The following is a 26,512-nucleotide window of genomic DNA, read 5'->3' on the forward strand; positions in this document are numbered from 1 at the left end:
TGCATTGGGACCGTGGAGTCTTGTCCGCTGCGTCACCAGGGAAGTCCTGTGGAGCTCTTTCTTAATAATATGGTTAAAGCACCTTTCATGGTCTGACTTTTCGGCAGCTTGTTCCGCAGGTTATCAGCCTTTCCATCAGTTCTCCCAGAAACCCTGAAGATGGGAGAGGCCTCATATTCATCTTTGTTTCCCAAGTACCAAGCACAGTCATGGCACAGAGTCAGTGCAGAATAAATGTGGATCAAATGAGTGTCCCTTCTGTCCACATTTTGCCACCTTAGGCCCATGAGTTTCAGCTTAATTTTTCCAGTTCTTTCCAAAACGGATTCATTGTTGTAACTAAAAGTTTTAAAACCATGAATAATATCTGTATATGGTTAATGTAACATAAGTTTTAAAATAAAAAAACAAAGGTGCCATATTCCATATAGGTATCATGTTTAAGTCTCAACTTCAGCCAAAACCGCAGAAAGCTTTGAACTCTCAAAAGTGACATTATTACAGGCACCTACCCATGTAGAACTTGGTGAATTATTTTAGTCGTCTGTCGTTTTTAGATATGAATGTCAACATGTAACTGATTTTGTTTTTTGCCCCAATTTAGAGTCTGTATAAACTCGCCAACGAAGAAGCAAAGAAGAAAGGCTACGACTTGCGAAGTGATGCCATACCGATTGTGGCAGCCAAGGCCTCCAGGGACATCATCAGTGATGTGAGTTGTCAGTTTTACTCCTAGCATGTGGTCAGTCTGAAGTGACATTTTCACTGAACTAAATCTTCTAAAAGAACTTTCCTGGCCCTTTGGAAATATATCCTGATGTATTTGTGTAGGGTTTTTCAAAAACCTAGTTTTGAGGGAAATGAAAAATTTGATGTTTACAAAAAAGTTTTATAACCACTAAGTCACAGTATCTTCAGTGAAAGCGGATCCACCAAGAACAGAGAAAGATCCATTCATGTGGAATTTGTTAGAGTGTAGCTGCAGGCTTGGAGATGCTTATATAAAAATTGTCACAGTGCTTATAGAAAGTGTGACTCATAAACTTAAGTTCTCCCAGTGAGAATCAGGGCCTAGCTTTATATAGCATTTTAATATACAATATTCAAAAAATGCATATGACACTTGCCATTACAATTCACCCTTGTAAAATCATGTAAAGAAGGCAGTTGATCAGTGCCAGACTAGCCCAAACTTGCACCCTTAACACTAGCTCCTGGCTTGTGGCTTGTGACTCCCAGAATAAAACCATCATCCCTTTCTGGTACCTCAGGGAATTCTTGAGGAACAGACCACTGCTCTAAAAATCAAGACCCACTATTTGGGAATATGGTAATACGCTGCCCTTTATTTTGGAAGATCATATTAGTGACTCACTTTAGTTTACGTATGTTGTACCTTTCCTACAAATGGATATATGCCAATAATAATATATAACAAAATAATAATAACCAAGAAGTGTTGAGAAATCTGTGCTAAGAATGTTATATGCATTATGTCACTTATTTTTCATAATTACCCTAGGATGTAAGATTGTGATTATCCCTGTTTTATGGGTCGCTTAAGCAACTTGTCTAAAATCAAACTCTTAGTAGGTGATGGAGTTGAAACTCCAATCAACCTCATTCCTTCTCACTGTACTATATTGCCTCTGCTGACTCGTTTATACTTTCTCACTCAGTTATCTTTGAGACTAGAAGCATGTATTTTGGAAAATTGGCTCAGATTCCAGGACAACGTCTTTGGACATGGAATAATAACAACACTGTTGGTCCATGAGAGATGAGAACCCATGACTTCATTAGGAGCATGCTCTAAGCAACTGGGCTGCTAGGTCAGCTTCCCTAGTATAACCAGTTTCCAAAATGATGCCAAAATTTGCCACCACCACCGAATGCCTGAATCCATTATGAAACAGGAAATTCTCTTCTGTTGCTACTGCAAGTAGTCCATGACCTTGACACATCCTCAAAGGAGCCAGACACGCATTTTACTACTTATTAAACAGATCTTGTCACCAAGTGCATCTCTTTTCTGATGTACTTTTAGTGCCTAACCCATTTCTCCAAGTCCCTTGGTCCACATGGCCTCTCCGCTGTGTGCATTTGCTGCCCCCAGAACTATTCCTTGTTACCAGGCCATAGGTGATTTGGGGTATACACTACAATTATATGAATTCCATCTATTTTATTACCTCTATAAGCTTCTAGGGGAAAGGTAGGATATTGCCTTGAGTTAGTGCTTATTAGCAAAAGTCAACGTACAACAGTGATATAAGCAAGATGATTTTGTACAGGCTTGTGACCTCTACGGGCTTAAAATAAAAATCTAATTTGTGCATTTTCATCTCAGTACAAATACAAAGATGGTTACCGCAAGCAGCTTGGCCATCACATTGGAGCCCGGGACGTGAAAGATGACCCGAAGATGATGTGGTCCATGCATGTGGCCAAGATCCAGAGTGACAGGGAGTACAAGAAGGACTTTGAGAAGTGGAAGACCAAGTTCAGCAGCCCAGTGGACATGCTGGGGGTGGTGCAGGCCAAGAACTGCCAGACCTTGGTTAGTGACGTAGACTACAAGAACTACCTGCACCAGTGGACCTGCCTGCCTGACCAGAATGACGTCATGCACGCTCGGCAGGCCTATGACCTCCAGAGCGACGTGAGTACTGCGTCCGTAACAGGGCTGTGTGCGGAAATAACTTGAAGCATATGAACGTTATCCTTTGTAAACAACCCACAGGCCTACTCAAGCTAGGATTTCTTGTTCATTGAATGAGATTTGAATCAGAGTATGGTTTTATTGCTTTATTGTGGATACATTACTAGGCTTTATAAGGAAGTGAAGTTTACCAACTGGACCTGGCCTTATAAAAATAAGACTGGAATTAAGCAGTGTTAGAATTCAGGGTCCAACACAGGAAGACGTTTTATTTTATTCTTTTAAGGGGGAAAGAAATAACACATTTTTATTTTTAAAAATTACTCAGAAATTTGTTTTTAGCTTCCTTGCAAAACAAATGAGGTTATCATTAGCGTAATACTGCTACAACACTAATCGTTACTCTTATGAATTAAAAGAAGTCACTGTGTCTGGAAGCTGTTGGGTCATTTCATTGATACTTTGTCCTCTCAGCACAGCTCTCTTTGTGGAGAGGTCATGTGGTAATGACAGAACCGGTACCTATTAGAAACAGAGGCAGCATCTCAAATCTGGGTGTGACAAGCACATTTCCTGCAGCATATATTTTATAGATGTTTAAAGGAATTATTAAGCATTAGAGGACTTTGAAGAATAACATGAATTAACCGTAATTATACATTAAATGGCTGTTCCTAGAAATTGTACAGCCTACCTGTGGAAACTCCCACATTTGTTCTGTAGCTTTCCACAACATGCAGAACCCTGTGTTTTACAAAGAAAGGCTTTGCCTGCATCTGAAAGGTAGTTAAAAACGGTTAATGTCACCCATAGAATGACAGCATTGACAGACTGCTTGCCTCTGTCTATTTGTCAAGTGCCTTTTTGAGATCACCTCCTTCTCACGGTGACACAGTCTTAATAATATGGGAAGCATTCGAAAGTTAAGAAGCACTCCAGAGGTGTGAAATGTTATTGTTTTCATTCTTGCTGTTGTTATTTAAGGGGCAATAACTAGTCAGCATAAGGCAGTTCCAATAGGCTTTTAGTCTAGACAGTAAAATAGCTGTCTGTATGCTCTACTTAACTGCCGTTACAGGTAAAATCCTTCAAATGATCTGGGCAAAGGTCTGATGCCACCGTTGTGAAGTAGTTATGAATGCCTAATAAGTACACAAAAGTCTTTAGCAGAAAAAATGACTTAAAGTGTTAAATAAAGATATGGAAAGACAATTCTGGAAAGTAGTCTGTGCTTCGCAGCCTGAGGATTTGGTGGGGAAGAGACGGGTTCTGGGCCAATAAGATGGTCATTTATTGTCCTGAATCTTGGACAGTGTTGAAGTAGTCAAAGGTCTGCCTCAGGGCTTCAGAGGTTCTATGTCATTATTATATTTTAACTTCTCTTTTTTGTTGTGAAACCAAGAGCTTTACAGATATTTTGAAATATAAGAAAAAATACACAGAAAGCAGTAAGAATCCAACGTAATCCAACCACTGAAAAAGCCCACTCCTGCTCATGTAATTTATATACGGATTGTTTTATGTGCTATTTTTTCGTTATTGTTACATTGACATTTCTACCAATCATTGATATTCTTTAAAATGTGGCTTTTAATGGCTGCAGAGTGTTTCATTTGACTGGACCTAATATTTATTTACTGACAGCCTGTAGGTCGACATATGTGTGGTTTCTCTCACTTTGCGCTGGCATTCTTTTCCTGTGCACACGAGCAGTGAACATCCACTGAACTGGCTGACAGAAGATATTCATTTGGATTCCTCCTGTCCTAACAACCTGAAATATTCTATCATTTTTTGGTTACATTTTTGGGTCGTTTTTGAACATACTTCCTCTGTTAGTCTGCCTAACACAGGGAGCCAGTTTTCTATGAAACCAACAAGAGCAACAACCAGAATTGTACTTTACTATCGATTCTATTTGCACCTTGACCCTAAATCTTTCAGTCTTACTGAAGAGTTCCTGCCTTTTTCCTCCTCACAGAATGTTTACAAGTCTGATCTCCAGTGGCTGAGGGGCATTGGCTGGGTCCCCATTGGGTCTGTGGATGTGGTCAAATGCAAGAGAGCTGCAGAGATACTGAGTGACAACATCTACCGCCAGAGTCCAGACAAGCTGAAGTTTACCAGTGTGGCTGATTCTCTGGAACAGGTGCTGGCCAAGAACAATGCCATCAACATGAACAAGGTGAGCCCCAGCTGCCTCAAGCTTCTTCAAGATGCCAAAAGAGGCTTTTAGACTTTAGTGACTAGTAGAATTAAAATTATCCATGCAGGTGTGGGGTCACGTTTATCTCCTAAATGATGTACTTGAAATCCTCTAAGTACTTTCTATTATCCCCGGTTGTAACCCTGATAACTATCATTAAGACAAACCTCCAGCTGAATACCTTAAATCCTAGTGTGGTTTATTTTCCTAATTAGATCAGTAACATTCCTGCTTTAATTGGCTTTTTGTAATTCCTATTTCAAATGGTTTTCTTTTTTTTTTCAAATGGTTTTCTATCAACATATTCTTTGATAGCACTTATACACAGAGGCCTGGAACAAAGACAAGACTCAAATTCATATAATGCCTGATACCCTGGAGATCACGTTGGCGAGGCAGAACAAGCTCAACTACAGTGAGGTAGGGGCAAAATCCTGGGGGACCACGCTTGTTTTGTTGTTATTGTTGTTGTTATTGTTAGTTTTCTACACTTTTGTGGATATTCTCGGACCTCAGCTATCATGGTACGTGCAGCTCTGCGATATGAACACTCAGCCCATCCAACCTTTCATCTGTGGGTTGAATATCATACGGTATAGGATTCCAGGGGCAAACTGAAGTCACATTATCTTTTCCATTTATGGTCTTTACCAGTGTGGGTCAGTGGAACTGAGGAGTATTTTTGGCATTTCCAAGGCGTAGGATAACCAGATATAATACTAGCTCATTATTTATATGAAACCATTGTTTGTTATTTATCTGAAATTCAAGTTCAGCTGGGCATGCTATCTTTTTATTTGCTAAATCTGGCAACCCTACCAAGGGGACCTCTAATAATATGCACCTCTTTCCCACCTGGATCCTGAATAAAATTGAGAAGTAAAACAAAGGAGTGGAACTAGAAGTCAAAATCTCACATCTCTTACTACTAAAGTTAGGTTCAAGGACACATTTGTATAAGAGCCAAACAAACCTGCTAAGTGAACCCCAGAATTAGGTTCCCCATCCAGGCACAGGCCACACTGGAGCAGGACAATCGGCTCTACCTCCCTCAGGGGAGAGTCCTGCTTCGCACAGAGAAGCAGAGGAGGGCACTGGGCATGTTCCTAGAGGGAGGAGGTCAGAGCTGAGCTGGGCATGCCCTGCTATCCCATCCCTACCAATTAGATACATCAGGAAATCACTGCACCTCTCCAGGGTAAAGAGAGTAAAGGGGCAGAGATGAAATAATCGAGCTCCTTTTATAGAAAGAGAACCTCAGGCATGGGGAAAAAGTGCTCTCCATTAACAATATTGATTACTATTCTTTTAAAGTAAAATGCAGTTTTATAGGTGAATGTTTTACTAATATGATCCAGCCAAAAATTAGAATCATAAAGTTGTGATTATAGTCAAGTTAACTATGTTTTAAATTGTACTTTAATTTTTTTCTCATTTGTTTTTTTAAACATCATAAGATATTACATGATTTTCAAAAATGTTTAAGTGATAAAGAACTAGGTAAAAGTATATAAATATATATTTTATATACAAATGAATAATATTAAACACATTGTTCTGCAATTTTTTCATTTAGAAATACGTATAGATTGATGCTTTGCCTATCAATCTATATTACATTAACATAGATTATATTAACATTAACATTATATTATGTTGATATGCATAATGTATCATATAATCTACATATTATATATATTAATCTATAATGATATAAATAATAGATTACTCTATCAATCTATGTTAATGCTCATTGATATATTTCATTTGTCTCTAATGCTACATAGTTTTTTTCGGTAAAATATAATTTATTTACTTCCCAATATTGCTAGAAAGTTAGATTGTTTCTGGAGCCTATCCTTTTTAAAATTTTGTGATATGTCACCTGTTAGACTCCAAATTGTTGCTATCAAAACTTTGCTTTAAGTCTGACTTTGCTTCTATAGGCTCTGTATAAACTCGCCAATGAAGAAGCAAAGAAGAAAGGCTATGACTTGCGAAGCGATGCCATCCCGATCGTGGCAGCCAAGGCCTCCAGGGACATCATCAGTGATGTGAGTACCAACACTCCACATATGTACATGGCTGGATGGGGGTGGGGCAGAATCAGTATTACAACAGCAAGATACATCCTGGTGCCAGTTAAAGCACATTTACTGTGCTTTAAATGAAATGTTTTTCATTTCAAAAGAGCTTTAATAATTTAACTCCAAAAGATTTTAATATTCAGGTCCCATATGCAGAGGGGGTATCCTAAACTTCAGTTAAAAAATGGAATTTGAATCTACATTTGTTTATATCTGTAACTATAAGGCATTCATCTGCATATTTTGAGCACATAGAAATAAGAAAATGACAGAAGAGTTGGGGAAAAAGCTTGGGTACGTGTATTGGTTCAGCATAAGAAAAAGATCTGGTACAGCCAGGTTCAGGAAAATCACCCTTCCCCAAACCTGCTCTGGATTCTTGCCAACCCTTTCTTTGAAAAATTGCCTTAAGTGCTTCCTTTGAGTCTTTTTAAATGAAAAAAGAAAAAAAAAGTTTTATAACAACCAAAACCAACAAAATAGCCTGATTTCTCTTTCCGCTGTCTCCGAAAGAAGTTCCTTTGGTAGAGAATTCAGACTTCAGTAAATATATGCTAGGATTTGTGTAATTTTGATGCCTGAAGTGGAGAGAAGCTAATCCAGAGTCAGCTCTTACCATCGCCAACAACAAAACACTTTCTTGTAGTTATATAATCCGTTTTTTCTCCTCACGGAATCCCAACAGACCTCACCCAAATTTGGTGTCCAGTAGAGCCGGTATACAGGATGGAAACGCAAGCCAGTCTATTTCAGGAGTCCTGTGAAAGTTAGCAGAGCCAGATTTGGGAGAGGCGGGATGGGCAGGGGAGTGAAAAGTTTCCTCTGAACTCAGGAGTTGTTCTAAAAATCATGTGTAAAACTTCTGGGTTAATGATTTCACTGGCCCCAAAAAGATTAAAAAAACGGCAGTTTACAACTCCAACTGATTTTCTGAAAAGTGCTGCTGCCTTTATTTCCAGAGACTTAGTGTCTGCAAAGCATAGAACTATGAAGTTTGGCCTGCTCCCCATTAGAGTATTGCTGTGAAATCTCATCAGAGTTTAGGATGAGGAGATAAGTTGATATTCAGATGATTTATTTCTCTGCAAGAATTACCAATTTTAAAATAATGAAGTTTTATATTAATAAGACTTTTAGCCCTTTTCATTAATTTTTATTTTTAAAATGACTACTGTTATTTCAGTATAAATACAAAGATGGTTACCGCAAGCAGCTTGGCCACCACATTGGAGCCCGGGACATCAAAGATGACCCCAAGATGATGTGGTCCATGCATGTGGCCAAGATCCAGAGTGACAGGGAGTACAAGAAGGACTTTGAGAAGTGGAAGACCAAGTTCAGCAGCCCAGTGGACATGCTGGGGGTGGTGCAGGCCAAGAAGTGCCAGACCTTGGTCAGTGACACGGACTACAAGAACTACCTGCACCAGTGGACCTGCCTGCCTGACCAGAATGACGTCATGCACGCTCGGCAGGCCTATGACCTCCAGAGCGACGTGAGTACTGAGACCCATTAAACACCACCGTTGACCATGCTCATGATGATAATACGTAGTAATATGCAGATAATGGCCTAGGATTAGGTAAAGCCCTCAGAAAAAAAATAACGTTTTTTCCCCTCCACCTTTAATTTACTGTGCCTTACTTTTCTTTTGAAGAGAACATAATACCATGAACTATATCCAATTGGGCTTCATATTTTAAAAGACATAGACATGAAGTTTGCCTATCCACTTTTTCCAGTCCTTTTCATTCATTTTTGAAATCAAGGGTCCTAACAGCTTCAGTAATCCTTGCTTTTGTGTTTGATCTCACCAGAACATTTATAAATCAGATCTCCAGTGGATGAGAGGCATTGGCTGGGTCCCCATTGGGTCTGTGGATGTGGTCAAGTGCAAGAGAGCTGCAGAGATACTGAGTGACAACATCTACCGCCAGAGTCCAGACAAGCTGAAGTTTACCAGTGTGGCTGATTCTCTGGAACAGGTGCTGGCCAAGAACAACGCCATCAACATGAACAAGGTGAGCCCCCAATGTGGGGGAAAATAAAACAGGGCTGTATGTCCTTGAGAATATCTATTACTAATTAAGTTAGTCCTTTTGTTTGTTTTATCTAGTTGCCATCCTGTGTATGGTGATTTGATTGAGTTCTGTATTAGGATTCCCCAAGTATATGTGGGAATTTCTGCTTTGACATCTCTTGTGAAATAGAGTTAGGAGTAGGACAGCTGTTTGGTGTTTAAATTGTTTTAAGTCTATAACAGTTATACATGTTTGGTATCAAGGTTCCTTTCTCGTTGGGTACTTATCTAAGTAAGTATAGAACAAACAAGCCAGGTACAAATCTTCATAACCTTTATCAAAAAGAAATCTAGAGATGGCATATCCAGGTAAATTTGCAGTTAATAAACAGACAAACAGACAAAATCATGGGAAGAATTTGTTGATACAGCCTCAGTACATATGGACGTGTATACATGCTTGGAAGATACTTGCTTTTAATTTAATTGGAGTGGAGGTGATCTTGTAATGAAACACACACACATTTTCTTTTCATATCTTAGTCTACACTTATATTTAGTGACAATAATATCTTGTAACATCAAAGAGATTGAAGAATGTTGATATACAGCAGACAGCCCAGATAGTCAGAAGGCTGGCTTTCAACTTTGTCATGATCTCTAAGTTGGAAACCTCTGTTTACAGCAAACATTGTTGTTCTAATTCATTAACCTTTTTATCCTTCACAGCGCTTATACACAGAAGCCTGGGACAAAGACAAGACCCAAATCCACGTGATGCCTGATACACCTGAAATTATGTTGGCGAGACAAAATAAAATAAATTATAGTGAGGTAAGACCGTTTGTTTTGACCTGGCCACGTTATTTTGCTGATGTAGTAGAAAGGTCAGAATTATGGATTTAATTCTCATGTTGACCAATTATTTATTTATTTTTACCATAACCTACCCTGAATATATGTATCATTATATTCAAGAATAGTTACAGAAAAAATTAACACAACATTGTAAATCAACTATACTTCAATTAAAAAAATACATAGGGAAATGGATAAATACAAAAATATCTCCATGTCAGGAGCGGGGGGGAAACTCTCAAAGTCAACTATTAATGATAGAATCATATTGTAATTTTAATTAAAAAATAATTATTGCTATTTATCAAATTAGTATTTACTTCAAAATTTGTTCTATGAGTTTTTCTTTAGTTACCTCATCTGTAAAATGAGATAAAAATGTCTATCGAAGAATTTTTGTGGTGGCTAAATGGGGTAGTATATATAATATGCCCAGTGTAGAGCCTGGCATACAGTAGCTGCTTAATAAACTTTAATTTCTTCCCTTTACACTCAAGTCACCGTGAAGATTAGCTTTATTTAATATGCTCAAAATAACTTCAGTTTATTTACAAGAACTGAAATAAGAATTCTTAAATTCATCCATCTCAAAATTGCCTGAGGACAATTAAAAAAACATTTTTTTTTACATACTATCTCCAGCCCCACTAAACTTGTCATCACAAATCTTTGCAGAATAGAAATACTGCCGCAGAAAAAGCTTCTTGCCCAATTGTTCTTGCCAAAGTCAAGAATTATCTGGTTCATTCAAGATGAATATTGATTTCTTACATGTTGTTTTGTGTCTTCATTAAACAAAAAAAAGGCAGACTTCCCTTTAGTTTGAGAACACTGGAAATTTTAAATACTCATTTTCAAGACTTGACCATATTATTATTTTACCCATTAATTACTTTTGCCTATCATAATGTAGCCCTAAAGAAGAGGCATGACAAGTGAAATGAAGAGGAGATGATTTCCTTTTGTCTAGCATTATAAAACAGACCCAAGGACAAGCCTGATCACGAGGATTTGATTGACCTTGGCTTCGGTCATTTTTGAATGAACGATTTTTCTCTTGGCCACAGGGCTTCTCTGTTGGACTATCTTTTCCCAGACATTCTGCCTCACCCCAGGCAGATGAAGTTAGTTTCTATCCCAAAGGGATAATGCTTTTAAGCCTCTCCCTTTTGTTAAAATTAGGTCAGATGAGGTAGGGTATTTTCTTTTCAGACTGCTGAGAGGAAATATGGCTATTTTTTTAATTTCTAAAATTGTCATCTGGATTTATTTCTTTAAAATTGCATGATTATGTTAATTCCCTAAAGACTGTCTCCTGAAGATTAGATTTCAAAACGGCCCACCTGAATTTCTTCTCAACCCATTACCAATGGTACCTTCATTCCATACTTAGCTCAGTAAAGTTTAACAAAACAAAGTAACTATATCTTATTTTTTTTCTCTTAAACTCTCATCTACCTATTCTAGTTCTCTTGGATAAATAACGTACCAAACATTCTTTAAAACGTAGCCTTGATGATAATAAAGTTGTTTTCTTTGAAGCCCTGCATCTTTTTCTAATGTTGAAAGAATGAAAAAATTTTGTTTGGCCTGAAGCCAGAAGATGATTCAAGCACATTTTTTCCCACTTATACATAAGGATAAACTTGAGAATTTATTCTTCAAAGGAAAAATATAAAGTATAAGAGTATTTGACTCTAGTTACAAAATGAATATTTCTAGAAAATTTTTTTTAATTAATTAATTTGTGGCTGCATTGGGTCTTCATTGCTGTGCGCAGGCTTTCTCTAGTTGCAGTGAGCAGGGGCTATTCTTTGTTGCAGCGTGAGGGCTTCTCATTGCAGTGGCTTCTCTTGTTGCAGAGCACAGGCTCTAGGCATGAGGGCTTCCGTAGTTGTGGCACATGGACTCAGTAGTTGTGGCTCGCAGGCTCTAGAGCGTAGGCTCAGTAGTTGTGGCACACAGGGCTTATTTGCTCCGCGGCATGTGGGATCTTCCTGGACCAGGGCTCAAACCCGTGTCCCCTGCATCGGGAGGCGGATTCTTAACCACTGAACCACCAGGGAAGTCCCTATAAATTTTTAAGAAGAACAAATGCCCTTGGGACTTTATCTCAAATACATTAAATTTATTCTTATTTACTTTAGCTTTACCTTGTAAAATCTCAACATGAAAAAATGTGAATTGTCACACGTTAATAATCTACATTAAAAACATTTAATGACATCCTTCTCAGACTCTAAAGTCATTTAAAAATTATTAATAACAAAGCACTAAATTCTTGTAATGGCTCACAAGCAAAAAAGACTGAATACTACTGGTATAGATGATTTGTTTAATGCCATGGTTTTCAAGCTGTGTTCCCATGGAATACCTGTGTTCCACCTTCTGTGTGCATCTGTCCTGCCACAGAAACTGAACAGTGGGTATGTCCCAATTCATAAATAAATTATTATAATTTCATCAATTTTGTCCTTTTGTCTCATAAATATCTGGTATGTGCTATCCCTCTGTCTGCTAGCAATTTCTGGCAATCGAAAAAATGAATAGAGAGCAAATCAGTATTAACAAAGATGTTCAGAAACAATGGATTATCCTCCGTTTAGCACTGTTTGAATACAGGTACATGCTCATGATGGTAGTGTTGTTGTTATATAATCATATTCTCTGCTAGTAAAATTGGTCCTAATTCAAATTTGCAGTTAAATAAAGTCATTTCTTGGTTATTTCATGAAAAGAATAAGTGCTGAGCCATCCAAGCACATTTCAGAGTTAATGACTTAATGTGTAAAATCTAGAAGGATTTATCCAAGGAAAAGTTGTGTTAGACCTGCTGAAAGTAAAATTTCAAGTTAAATAAATAGCTTGTATATGTAGGAAGTAAAAGGAAGAAAGAGATTTTTTTTAAATTTATTTAAGGCTAAACATACTAGTGTTGTTCTGCATCCAAAAGTAGTCTTCCTTTGACAGAAATACATTTTTAGGGTGAAGGTGAGCACTGTATCTAAAAGCTACTACTTCTTCCTTCAGAACCTCTATCGCCAGGCCATGGAAGAAGCCAAGAAAGAAGGCTATGACTTAAGAAGTGACGCCATTCCCATCATGGCTGCCAAGGCCTCCCGGGATATTGCCAGTGATGTAAGAGTTGATCACATCCTTACGTTTGTTACCAACAGGCCAGCCACCTGCATAGGGAATCACACTCTTGGGACACAGCTGGAAGTCTCTGTAGTCATCATCCATCTTAACTGCCTTCATTGCACAGGCAGATAAATTGAGGCTTTGAGACAGTAGGTAACCTGCCCAAGATTACAAGTTTCATAGAGACACACTGGGATATGGTTCCTTTGTTGCTCATCTTTTGGTCTTTGCTTAGTAAGACTGAGTGCCTTGGTCAAAGTTAAATGGACATATGTTGAGCTGCTTATGAAACTTCATGAGCTCTCCTCAGGCTACACTCAAGGCAAAGATGCCAATAAAGAAGCAGGCTTAACTGAGTTCCCCATGACTTGAGGAAGGACATAGGATAGCAAAAAAGTTAAACGTCTCTGCTATGGGGCCCACAAAAATCAACATTCCTTTACCCTAAAAATTAATACATCAGGTTCCTGGACAACTTAAATATTAAGAGTAAATATTAAGAGTAGTAAAATTGTCCATTTTGGTAGGTTTTTCTTTTAAATCATAATAAAAATACATAACAAAATTCACTATCTTTACCATTTTCAGTATATAGTCTAGTAGAATTAAGTATATTTACGCTATTGTACAACAGACATCCAGAACTTTTTCATCTTGCAAAACTGAAACGCTATGCTCATTATCAACAAAAATTATCCATTTTAAAACTACTCCTTCCAGTTTATTTGTGCAGAGGACAAATTATTTCTCAGAATGCCTTAAAAAAAAGAAAATTAATGAGCCATGTAAACAATTCCCCCCAGTATGTTCTCACTTGGGTCCACTCACATGACCAACTTCTGAGAAACTGCTTGTCACTGTAATTGAGCTCATTCAGTGTTCACTTTTTGTTTTCGTTTTTGTTTTTGGTTTTGGGGTTTTTTTGCGGTACGCGGACCTCTCACTGTCGCGGACTCTCCCGCCGCGGAGCACGGGCTCCGGACACGCAGGCCCAGCGGCCATGGCCCACGGGCCCAGCCACTCCGCGGCATGTGGGATCCTCCCAGACCAGGGCACGAACCCGTGTCCCCTGCATCAGCAGGCGGACTCTCAACCACTGCGCCACTAGGGAAGCCCAGTGTTCACTTTTTAATCACTTTTTTTGTGATTAAAACACCTAATTTTCTAGCATAATATAAAGGAATCAATGTGGAGTTATTCTCTATAGAGGTGTGGAAATGAGCACCGTATCTTCTTTTTTGGGTGAAAGCATGCCCCAGTGTGTAGCATCACAGCATCATGTTTGATGAAATTCCCCTGATGTCTTGAGGATTTCATAGAAAAGCATCACCACAGAGAGAGCAACTGGACCAGCCCTTGCCACTTCCTCCTCATTTACTGGGTTCTTTTCTTTCAGTACAAATACAAAGAAACTTATCGTAAGCAGTTGGGTCACCATATTGGTGCCCGGATGATACATGATGACCCCAAGATGATGTGGTCCCTCCACGTTGCCAAAATGCAGAGTGACCGTGAGTACAAGAAAGATTTTGAAAAATATAAGACCAGGTTCAGCAGCCCAGTGGACACGCTTGGTATCGTTTTGGCCAAGAAATGTCAGACCTTGGTCAGTGATGTGGACTATAAACATCCTCTGCATGAGTGGACCTGCCTGCCCGACCAGAATGATGTCATCCATGCTCGGAAAGCTTATGACCTCCAGAGTGATGTGAGTACCCCCAATGCTGCTTCTGCATACTAGTGTTAACAATAATAATAATAACAACAGCAACAATACTACTAGTGCAATAATAATAATACAGTTAGCATGCCCTATTGAGAGTAAAATAAAATAATTAGGATATATCTAATATTATTATCCCTAGAACACCGCATTACACACTTTATATTTTGTGATTTTGAAGATGAAAATAAAGGCAAGAGTTTTTTAAAAATCTCCCATCATAAGAAAAAAAAAGTGTAGGTATGGTGATCATTTCACAATATACACACATACTGAATCATGATATTGTACACCTGAAACTAGTATATGTCAATTATATCTCAATTAAAAATGCAAATCAAGAGCGTGATTTGTAAAACTTAACATTACTATGTGTTGAAACTCACAACTATAGTTGAATTTCACCTCTTCTCCCTTTAAAAAAAAAAGGCAAAAGTTTTTGTGACTGCAACACTTACACAGCATTGGTCTAAGTATGCAGTCTTTTGGGGAGCTATTAGAACACATTTTCCAAAGCTAAAGAAACTCTGCTCTTGTGTAAAAAGTCTTGTAATACCCTCAAGGGCAGGACTGTGTTTTTACTTTTCAAAAAAGATCTTTCATCATTCCTAGTACAATCCTCTGTGCCAAAAAATGCTTAGGAAAAAAATGTACTCAGGATTCAATAATGCTTCTGAATGAGAGATTGTGATGGCAGCTTTACCTGTTCATCAGTGCTTTTGTGTTTCTCTAATATGATCCATTTTGTGACTGTGAATCTGAACAATTAATTAATAAAAGTTTCTTGTTGGTTGATTTGAAGAATTTGTATAAGTCAGACCTTGAATGGATGAAAGGCATTGGCTGGGTTCCAATTGGCTCCATGGAAATAGTTAAAGCCAAGAGGGCCGGAGAGATACTGAGTGATAACATCTACCGCCAGCGTCCAGACACACTGAAATTTACCAGCATAACTGACTCCCTGGAGCAGGTGCTGGCCAAGAACAACGCTATAAACATGAGTAAGGTGAGTCTTCACTCCTCACCATCGGGTATAGGAATTTACCATAGAATGAAGTAAAAATTCTGACATGTTACTACATTTTAAAGATTCCTGTAGGATTTACAATACCTTTTAAAATGATTTTCCCATTATAACACCATAGTTACTTAGTAATACTTCAGAATAGTAAACTGATGTTAAAAATACCATGTGCTGTAATTATTTCACAATTATAGATATTAAATTCTGCAACTCAATTATACTTTTCAGAACTGTTAAAAAATTTTAATAAGAAACAGTAAAAACTCTGAGTCAATGAAAAAGTGAGCTAAATACTCTTGGAAATAGTAATTTATCTACATGAAAGGTAGGAATTTATGCAACTTTAGTAATTTTATTTCTACTTTGTACAGAAGAGAGGTGACTGGCACATAATCAAAAGAAAAACTGTCTGTGAACTCCAAAATAATTTTTCTCATTTTTTTTTCATAGCACTTATATACTGAAGCCTGGGACAATGACAAGAAAACGATCCATGTCATGCCTGATACACCAGAAATCATGCTAGCCAAACTCAACCGAATAAACTACAGTGATGTGAGTAAACTACTGATCATATCATGAAGAGAAAGGCAAAAATGAACTATTGTAATAATATCCTTAGTGAAACCTTTTAACTAATTTATTGTGCATTCTCCAGAACAACATTGTCAATAAAAGAGATAGTTCTCCCTTGATTCAAGAGATAGTTTTCCCTTGATTCAATTTTGGTCTATGTGGTAGGTCCACAAAGTAGACTAGCCTTTTATGAAGATGATACCAGAGAATGAAATGATTTTGGGGAAGTATCCCAATAGGGAATATACTCTTAAAGCTTTCCCCTACAGGTCAGTGTGCTTATCAAGTCATTATTTTATTCAACAACTATTTAGCAGGCAGTCACTAGGTTAAAACAGTGAGTTACCGTACTGTGTATTCTTTTGCCACTTCATTGTGTTCTGGTTACCATTTAATGTTATTTGCAAGCATTTTCCTAGCCATCTCCTTCAGGACCAACATTTTCATCAGAGTGAGGATTCTGAAACCCTAGTCTACACAGATCAATCAAGGTCTGTGATGATAATCCATGGTAAAATGGGAGAAAACAAGGACAACGCATTGAGTAGTTCACAAATCCAAATATATTCAATTTAAAAATACTGTATTTATTCCTTCTCCTTCTTTGGCATAAAAATGGCCTTCGTTTTATATTAAGATCATGACAATAAATAGCTGGGTTTTTGTTTTTTACAGCTTTGCTTGCTTGGCAAAACAAAATTTTAGCAGCCTGATGCTGATTTCCCCAAAAAACTTTTTAGATTTACTAATCAATAAAACATCAAAGTTTAAACCATGTGCCTTAAAATCCTTGAGCACCTATGACAGTTTTCTACAAACTCATACTAATACTTAATTCTGTGTAGTTTAAATGAGGACAGAGAAAGCTTAGTAATAAATAGTTTCATTTTTTATGAAAGGAGTAACGATTGATCATTTCTTTTTTCTGCAGAAACTTTATAAACTTGCTTTGGAAGAGTCAAAGAAGGAAGGCTATGACTTGCGCGTGGATGCCATTCCAATCCAAGCAGCCAAGGCATCAAGAAATATTGCTAGTGATGTAGGTTGATGTTTTTGGAAGAGGCATTTCTTACTCAAAGATGTTAACAAATGGCAGCTTTTACAGCTTTTCTTGCCAGAAATTTAGCCTGCAAGTCTCAATTTCCTTTAACGACTCCCCCATGTACAAAGTGGCAAGTGAAAACAAAGAAAACAAAAGATACTATATCCAGTATACCTGCTAATCTGTCAAAGATGGAGTTATGTTCTTTAAAAATAAGTGTCTTATGAACACTAAAAATGGGCTCGTATTTTATTTTTTTGGTTTTTTTAAATTTTTTTTTTTTGCGGTACGTGGGCCTCTCACTGTTGTGGCCTCTCCTGTTGCGGAGCACAGGCTCTGGACGCGCAGGCTCAGCGGCCATGGCTCACGGGCCCAGCCGCTCCACGGCATGTGGGATCTTCCCAGACCGGGGCACAAACCCGTGTCCCCTGCATCGGCAGGCGGACTCTCAACCACTGCGCCACCAGGGAAGCCCTGGGCTCATATTTTTGAGCCTCAGAAGTTGAGCAGCTGATAACCCAGACGTTTGTAAAAAACATTGTTGTTAAAGACGTTGGTAACACATGTAAATCAGCCAGCATAAATGTGAACTCTTTCCTACTACTTCTATCCGTTTACTCTGGCATTAAGGGAAGATGTTAATTATGCATACATTTTAGAGTTTTGTTTAATCCTTTGTTGACCTTTAGTGAAGTTCTCCTACCAAGATGCCCATAACTGGACACAAGAACAAGTTGAGAAGTAAGCAAAGCTTTTACTCAGCACCCACTTTCCTCTCCTCTCTAGTCCTTCCTGTGTCATGAGAAACATCTCCTGAGGGTGTCCAGTACCCTCATTCTGTACCAGGGCTCCTTAAGACCCAAATCCAGACTTTCCTTCTTCTGGAAGTGTCCCAGACCTTAGACATATGCTTCATTCCTTCCATTATAAAAACTTTTTCTGGCTGTTAACCTAGAGAAGCCCACACTGTGACCATCTCATGGTAAAATGGACCATAAAGTATTATTCTTGAATTTTAAAAGTAGATAGAGTGTTAACCCAAGGTATTACTCTCTCATGGTTGAAAGTTCAATGACATTGACAGGCAAATAAGGGAGGTATTTCCTGGTGAAACTTTCTAAATGTAGCCTGTATCCTTGACCACGGAATTCACCATAAATTCTGATTACAAGGGAAATATTCTAAAATATTCATCATATCAAAACATTTTTAGAAAAAAACAGTCATGTCTTTAAATTAAGTAGATGCTCTTTTAAATCGTACAAGATGTTTTATCTTTACTTGTTAAGCAAATGTAAACTAGGCAGTAGAGTTTAGTGGAAGGGGAAAATATTAGGAGTCAGAAGCTCTCCATTCTAGTCTCAGCCCTGCTACCTGCTTATGATGTGACCTTGAACAAATCACTTAACTCCTGGAGGCTTCAGGTTTCTATTTTATAAAATGGAGTTGATAATATTAAACTTTCTCCCTAACACTAGTGGTGGGGAAAATCAAAAGAAATAATGTGTCTATGAAACTATGAAATGTGATATAAATAAGTTGTCCTTATCATGAGACTTATATCTCTATTCTTTTTTCAGTACAAGTACAAGGAAGGCTACCGCAAACAGCTTGGCCACCACATTGGGGCCCAAAATGTTAAGGATGACACCAAGATGATGTGGTCCATCCACATGGCCAAGATCCAGAGTGACCGGCAGTACAAGAAGGACTTTGAGAAATGGAAGACCAAGTTCAATAGCCCAGTGGACATGCTGGGAGTGGTGCTGGCCAAGAAGTCCCAGATCCTTGTAAGCGACATAGACTACAAGAAACCCCTTCATGAATGGACCTGTCTGCCTGATCAGAATGACATCATTCAGGCTCGGAAGGCCTATGACCTTCAGAGTGATGTAAGTGGGTTTAATATTCTTTAGCAAGGTTTCAAGAGGGGGTTCTAACTTTTGTGCTGTGGAATCTTTTGCCAGTCTGGTGAAACCTATGGATAACTTCTCAGGACGGCGTCATGAGATGCATAAAATTACACACACACACACAGGTTTCAAAAGAAACCGATTACATCGAAATATGGTTATCAAAATATTATACTAAGCAAGGGGAGGGATAAATTAGGAGTTTGGAACTAACAGATACATGCTACTGTACATAAAATAGATAAACAGCAAGGACCTACTGTATAGCACAGGGAACTATATTCATATCTCATAATAACCTATAATGGAAAAGCATCTGAAAAAGAATATATATATATAACTGAATTATATATAACTGAATCACTGCTGTATACCTGAAACTGACACAATATTGTAAATCAACTATACTTCAATAAAAAAATAATAAAAAAATTTAAAATAAATTAAAAATAAATAAAATTAGATTATCAGGAGAAAAAAATTAAACTAAATATGTGATGCTTTTTTATTGAGGTGTAGTTGATGTACAATATTATGTCACAAGTGCACGATATAGTGATTCACAATTTTTAAAGGTTATACTCCACATATAGTTATTATAAAATATTGGCTTTATTCCCTGCATTGTACAATATACCCTTGTAGCTAATTTTATACATAATCGTTTGTACCTCTTAATCCCCTCCTCCTATCTTTCCCCTCCCCCCTTCCCTCTCCCCACTGGTAACCACTAGTTCTCTATATCTGGGAGTCTCCTTCTTTTTTGTTGTATTCACTAGTTTATTGTTTTTTTAGATTCCACATGTAAGTAATATCATACAGTATTTGTCTTTCCCTGTCTGTCTTATTTCAGTTAGCATAATACCTCCAAGTCCATCCCTATTGTTGCAAATGGCAAAATTTCATTCCTTTTTATGGCTGAGTAGTATTCTGTTATGTATATATATAAACGTCTTCTTTATCCATTCATCTCTCGATGGATGCTTAGGTTGCTTCTATATATCTTGGCAATTATAGTAATACTGATATGAACATTGGGGTACTTGTATCTTTTCAAATTTGTGTTTTTGTTTTTTTCGGATGTATACCCAGAAGTGGAATTACTGAGTCATAGGTACTCCTATTTTTAGGTCTTTTGTTTGTTTAATTTTTTTTTTATATACAACAGGTTCTTATTAGTCATCCATTTTATACACATCAATCCCAATCCATCACACACACCCTCACCCCCCACCACTTTCTCCCATTGGTGTCCATACGTTTGTTCTCTACATCTGTCTCAGTTTCTGCCCTGCAAACCAGTTCATCTGTACCATTTTTCTAGGTTCCACATATATGCGTTAATATACGATATTTGTTTTTCTCTTTCTGACTTAACTTCACTCTGTATGACAGTCTCTAGATCCATCCACGTCTCAACAAATGACCCAATTTCGTTCCTTTTTATGGCTGAGTAATATTCCATTGTATATATGTACCACATCTTCTTTATCCATTCGTTTGTCGATGGGCATTTAGGTTGCTTCCATGACCTGGCTATTGTAAATAGTGCTGCAATGAACATTGGGGTGCATGTGTCTTTTTGAATTATGGTTTTCTCAGTGTATATGCCCAGTAATGGGATTCCTGGGTCATATGGTAGTTCTATTTTTAGTTTTTTAAGGAACCTCCATACTGTTCTCCATAGTGACTGTATCAATTTACATTCCCACCAACAGTGCAAGAGGGTTCCCTTTTCTCCACACCCTCTCCAGCATTTGTTGTTTGTAGATTTTCTGATGACGCCCATTCTAACTGGTGTGAGGTGGTACCTCATTGTAGTTTTGATTTGCATTTCTCTAATAATTAGTGATGTTGAGCAGCTTTTAATGTGCTTCTTGGCCATCTGTATGTCTTCTTTGGAGAAATGTCTATTTAGGTCTGCCCATTTTTGTATGGAGACACAAAAGAACCCGAATAGCCAAAGCAGTCTTGTGGGAAAAAAATGGAGCTGGAGGAATCAGACTCCCTGACTTCAGACTATACTACAAAGCTACAGTAATCAAGACAGTATGGTACTCGCACAAAAACAGAAACATAAATCAATGGAACAAGATAGAAAGCCCAGAGATAAACCCACGCACCTATGGTCAACTAATCTGTGACAAAGGAGGCAAGGATATACAATGAAGAAAAGACAGTCTCTTCAATAAGTGGTGCTGGGAAAACTGGACAGCTACATGTAAAAGAATGAAATTAGAGCACTCCCTAACACCATACACAAAAATAAACTCAAAATGGATTAGAGACCTAAATGTAAGACCAGACACTATAAAACTCTTAGTGGGAAACATAGGAAGAACACTCTTTGACATAAATCATAGCAAGATCCTTTTTGATCCACCTCCTAGAGTAATGGAAATAAAAACAAAAATAAACAAATGGGACCTAATGAAACTTCAAAGCTTTTGCACAGCAAGGGAAACCATAAACAAGATGAGAAGACAACCCTCAGAATGGGAGAAAGCATTTGCAAACGAATCAATGGACAAAGGATTAATCTCCAAAATGTATAAACAGCTCATGCAGCTCAATATTAAAAAAACAAACAACCCAATATACTTTTAGTTTTTTGAGAAACCTTCATACTGTTTTCCACAGTGGCTGCACCAATTTACATTCCCCCCAACAGTGTGGTAATATATATGCTTTTTATTAACCCATTAAATAAAAAGATCTAGCAGTGGGTGTAAAACTAGCTTAATTTCAGAGAAGTGATGAACATAAATATGCAAGATGTCTGCAACAACTGTAATAAAATATGAAAATATTTATGACTTCTATTGCTGATAAAATTCCATGTAGTGTTAATACTACCATAATCTGTTGCCTATAGTTATAGCTAAAAGAAATGCTATGTTTTAGTTAGAGGTTAATGAAAATAAAGATGTTTTTTCTATCTAAGTTCATTGATGCTAGGTTAAGAAATCCTGATTTAATGCAACCGGATTTTCCAAATGAATTTATTGCATTATCATTTTTCTGACTACTTATAGAAAATATCTATTATAGCTTGTGGAAGGAAATATAAGAATGAGTTATATATATCAAGACAATTTTTCTAAGAAGCTGAAAACAGTGTCTCCTTAGAAATACGTTAAGTATTTTTGTTGTCAGCCAGTAGATTGTCCTTGGGACTCAAATACTACCTTACTGGTATAGTAGCTCCTTGTTTTTTGATCAGGCTCTGACAAGTAGTCACTTTTGGAAGAATGATAAAAGTGGTGGCATTGTAAAAAAGAGTTTCCCAAAAAGCCATAAAAACAAAAAGAATTGTTACTCTTACTTATGAGAAAAATTCTCCTTCAGCCAATTTATTTAAGTTCAAAGAAGAAACATGAAAGCAGGATAAAATATCTTTTTTTTTTACTTGAACTACAACACAAGAAGAGGGACTGAGGATAAGTAAGAATAAAAATATATATACTCTTTGGCTTAGAAACATGAGTATAGAATCATCTGAAAAAAGATCCCTTTTTGTTGTCCCGAGAAAACACGTGGATTCAGCATGTGGAAGTGTTCATCCTTTCTTTTTGTGCACAATGGCTGTGAAGGCCCCTGCCCAACGAGATAGGAACAAACTATACTCTAACAGAGAATTATTCCCATACAAAGAGGTATAGGCAATCAAATCAGAAAATAAACACTTTGTATCAGGAGGCAGGCAGGAATTTCCTTAAAATGGTTTTTCATTGATGAAATCACATATTATTAGAGATTTCATAGGTCTTTAAAACAGCAAACATTGACTACCTTCAGGGACAAAGTGCTGGACTAGCCATTCTACACCAAAGTAAGGCAGTCCTGTGTCTTCCCCGAAATTTACACAAGATGCAGAATTATACACCATCAGTATACACCATGCTAAATCAAGATTAGACATCAGGCTGTGGAGGTAATTTCTGCACATATTTGACATTGTTTCATTTTCAGGCTATTTACAAGGCTGATCTTGAGTGGCTGAGAGGCATTGGGTGGGTGCCCATTGGCTCTGTGGAGGTCGAGAATGTGAAGAGAGCAGGAGAAATCCTGAGTGACAGGAAGTACCGCCAGCCCGCAGACCAGCTCAAGTTCACATGCATTACAGACACCCCAGAGATTGTCCTGGCAAAGAATAATGCCCTGACCGTGAGCAAGGTGAGTCTCCAGCTTTTGCCAGTTGCCTGTGTCATACCTTCCACAGACTGGGCTTATAAAGTGAGAAATGTCCTAGAGGATTTCCGGAGAAAGGAGAGGCGATGGGCCTAATTCTCATGCAGGCCTTCAACAGAGCATGTGCTTGAATCCTAGTTGGACCTGCATGCTTCTCTCAACCCTGTGTCCCCTCATTCTCTGGGTGGGTGAGGAAGTACAGCCTAGGACAGTTTCTCTGCAGTAAGGCATACACTCTTCTGAGCAGTGACCCAGAGACATCCACAAATGCACTACTTTTCTCTGTACATTCTGCTTGGCAGAGCAGACTCAAGGCATCAGCATCTCTTTATCCATCCTGTAAAAAAATATACAGTCGTTTTGCATTTTGTTCAGAAGTCTTGGAGTGCATAGCAGTGCCAGTGCACAACTCAAATTACTTGCTTCCAAAACCATAGGTGGTAGAAATCCCACTTTGGAAAGTGAGATGTTATTGCTGCTTTCATTTTTATTGTACAAGACCGATGATCACTTTTTCCCTCCAGAGTGCTGCCAATCTGTTTATTTATACTCAGCTAATTTCTTTATCCAACAGGTAGGCCCTTAATATGCACAGCTGAGATTGAATTGAACTTTTCTGAATTCTCCCACACCTGCCTGAATGTCTTCCAAATATCTGGGTAGTGAGAATGAGGGCTCAGTGCAGAATATGAAATTGACTCTCAGATAGCAAACTCCAACGTCTGGGGTATTAAAACTCCAGAAACTCTATTCTGTACCACACTCATCAACAGCAGTCACAGTGATAATAACAATAGGAAACATAAAATTTGTTGAGTGCCTACTATGACTCAAGCACTTTACATATGTTACAGTTAATCTTGAAAAAATACTCAATAAAGTAATACACCAATTTCACCCCAACTTAAAAAAAAGAGGTAAGTATAAAGTTTAAAAAAATACTTAATGAGAAAGATATGAGTATCCCCCTCCAAAAAATGAGGCATGTGAGGCTTTATGTACCTTTCTCAAGATCACACAGCTTGGACATCGGGGAGTTGGGTTTGACCTTGGGATTGATTCTGAAGTCTAGGGATTTCTACTATATCATAGTTCTATAGCCAAGCTCCATCCTTGAAGGTTCTGTGAGTAAGCTTGAGAGTCACTGGATGAAAAGAATCAATAATTGAGATCATGATGTTGCTTTACATTGGCTATGAAACGATCATATGTCTGTTTAAATATTGCCATGATTTACTCTCCCCATACCCTTTTGCTTCCCTCACCTCCACATAAGTTTTCAAAGGCTATTTTACAGTTAAATGAGTTAAATTTTATAATAACTGCAATGTATTGGCTTTAACAAAGGGTTTTACCTCACCTCCCCCATAGCATTTATATACAGAAGCCTGGGATACTGACAAAACCTCCATCCACGTGATGCCGGACACCCCAGAAATCAAGCTGGCCAAGAGCAATTCTGCCAATATAAGCCAAGTAAGAGATTTCCTGATTGTTAAGTCAGCCTTTAGTCTAGGAGTAATTAAAATACTTTTTCTATCTTACCACCTTCCTTACTGGAAGTGGCCTGTTATCTTTCTATAACTCTTTTCTTTTTCTGTTATGTATTATCCTCCACCTAGAAACTTTACACCAAGGGATGGGATGAATCAAAGATGAAGGACTATGATCTGAGAGCTGATGCTATTCCCATCAAGAGCGCCAAGGCCTCGAGAGACATTGCCAGTGACGTAAGCGCTCTCTGTCTAACCCCCTTGGTCTCACCTTGCTGGACAACCACAGTGCAGCTGGTGGTCCACAGTTTGTAACTGCTTCCTCATATACCCCTCCAGTCATGCTTCTTACCTTCCAAGACCTTTCCCTTTGTTGTCTCAGAGAAGAAAAACACATTTTGAAATTGTAGTTAGAGTTGTTGCAGAAAAAGTTTTCAGCAGTGAAGATATATGATTACACTACTGTCACGTTTATGACAGCATAAAACAGTTTAAAATTGTTCAGAGATGTCAAAATATTCAAAATATGAAATTCTTATCCATTTGCTCGTGGGTTTTCATGTTGTCTAATTGTCAGCATGCATATGGTTTTAAAACTGGGCTTCTAAACATATATTTCTTATGTTTTAGTACAAATACAAAGAAGCATATGAGAAACAGAAAGGCCACCACATTGGAGCCCAGAGCATTGAAGATGACCCCAAGATTATGTGTGCCATACATGCAGGGAAGATTCAAAGTGAAAGAGAGTATAAGAAGGATTTCCAGAAGTGGAAGACCAAGTTCAGTAGCCCAGTGGACATGTTAGGCATCTTGCTGGCCAAGAAATGTCAGATTCTGGTCAGTAACACTGATTATCGAAATTACCTGCATCACTGGACGTGCTTACCTGATCAAAATGACATTATCCAAGCAAGGAAGGCCTATGAATTACAGAGTGATGTACGTAACGTGATCTTTGGGAAAGGAGGAGTGGGAGGACATAGATTTGTTAATTGTACAGACAGTGCCTCTGTGGACAGACCCATGGGTTGCTCACTGCACAACCTCAGGGGGAGCCATTCACATTGTTAAAACAAAACCCATATTTAGGAGTTATGTTATGGGAATCAAAGAACATAGATGAAGAACCCTACTTAGGTCATGTCCTCCCTGGCCTAGATTCCAGACTATTTTCTTCGTGTCCTTTGTACTGTCTGGCAATGAAAATATATTTCAAATAAGCATAAATTATCTGAGCATTTAAAAAATAACTGCCACTATTGTACTATATCCAAAACACTAAACAGAGTTTCATCCTATTACAGGATGAAAATGAAATGAGATTTGACACAATATCTTTAAATTGTTTTTCAGTTATATAATTTCTTTGAAATATCAAATAATTACCATGAAATTTAGCATTATTACCATTTTATCCTTATTCATGGCTAGCATAAAAAATTATGCTTTTACAAATTACTCTGTCATGGATATTGAAACCCCTGATTCATGTAAAATCTCAGGTCCTACTTTTTTGGAACCACCATCTCCTGTGCTTATCAACCCCTCAACCCCGTGAACTTACTTTCCAATT

The 26,512-nt window shown here is 37.8% G+C and overlaps 1 protein-coding gene across 1 annotated transcript in view; it reads left to right on the plus strand.

Moving 5' to 3' along the window:
* Window positions 1-26,512, plus strand: part of NEB (nebulin) — a 274,540-nt gene that overhangs the window by 157,046 nt on the left and 90,982 nt on the right. Inside the window, exons 68-85 of the mRNA XM_089916822.1 lie at window positions 605-712; window positions 2,351-2,662; window positions 4,644-4,847; window positions 5,184-5,288; window positions 6,815-6,922; window positions 8,139-8,450; window positions 8,773-8,976; window positions 9,705-9,809; window positions 12,864-12,971; window positions 14,371-14,682; window positions 15,500-15,703; window positions 16,172-16,276; window positions 17,229-17,336; window positions 18,920-19,231; window positions 23,225-23,428; window positions 24,815-24,919; window positions 25,066-25,173; window positions 25,567-25,878. Of these exons, the coding sequence (XP_089772948.1) occupies window positions 605-712; window positions 2,351-2,662; window positions 4,644-4,847; window positions 5,184-5,288; window positions 6,815-6,922; window positions 8,139-8,450; window positions 8,773-8,976; window positions 9,705-9,809; window positions 12,864-12,971; window positions 14,371-14,682; window positions 15,500-15,703; window positions 16,172-16,276; window positions 17,229-17,336; window positions 18,920-19,231; window positions 23,225-23,428; window positions 24,815-24,919; window positions 25,066-25,173; window positions 25,567-25,878 (3,336 nt within the window). The remainder of the gene's footprint in view (window positions 1-604; window positions 713-2,350; window positions 2,663-4,643; window positions 4,848-5,183; window positions 5,289-6,814; window positions 6,923-8,138; window positions 8,451-8,772; window positions 8,977-9,704; window positions 9,810-12,863; window positions 12,972-14,370; window positions 14,683-15,499; window positions 15,704-16,171; window positions 16,277-17,228; window positions 17,337-18,919; window positions 19,232-23,224; window positions 23,429-24,814; window positions 24,920-25,065; window positions 25,174-25,566; window positions 25,879-26,512) is intronic.

The sequence above is a fragment of the Delphinapterus leucas genome, chromosome 8 (assembly GCF_059928025.1).
Source record: "Delphinapterus leucas isolate spDelLeu-1000000601 "Yukka" chromosome 8, BTC_Dleu_Yukka2, whole genome shotgun sequence".
Classification (NCBI taxonomy): domain Eukaryota; kingdom Metazoa; phylum Chordata; class Mammalia; order Artiodactyla; family Monodontidae; genus Delphinapterus; species Delphinapterus leucas.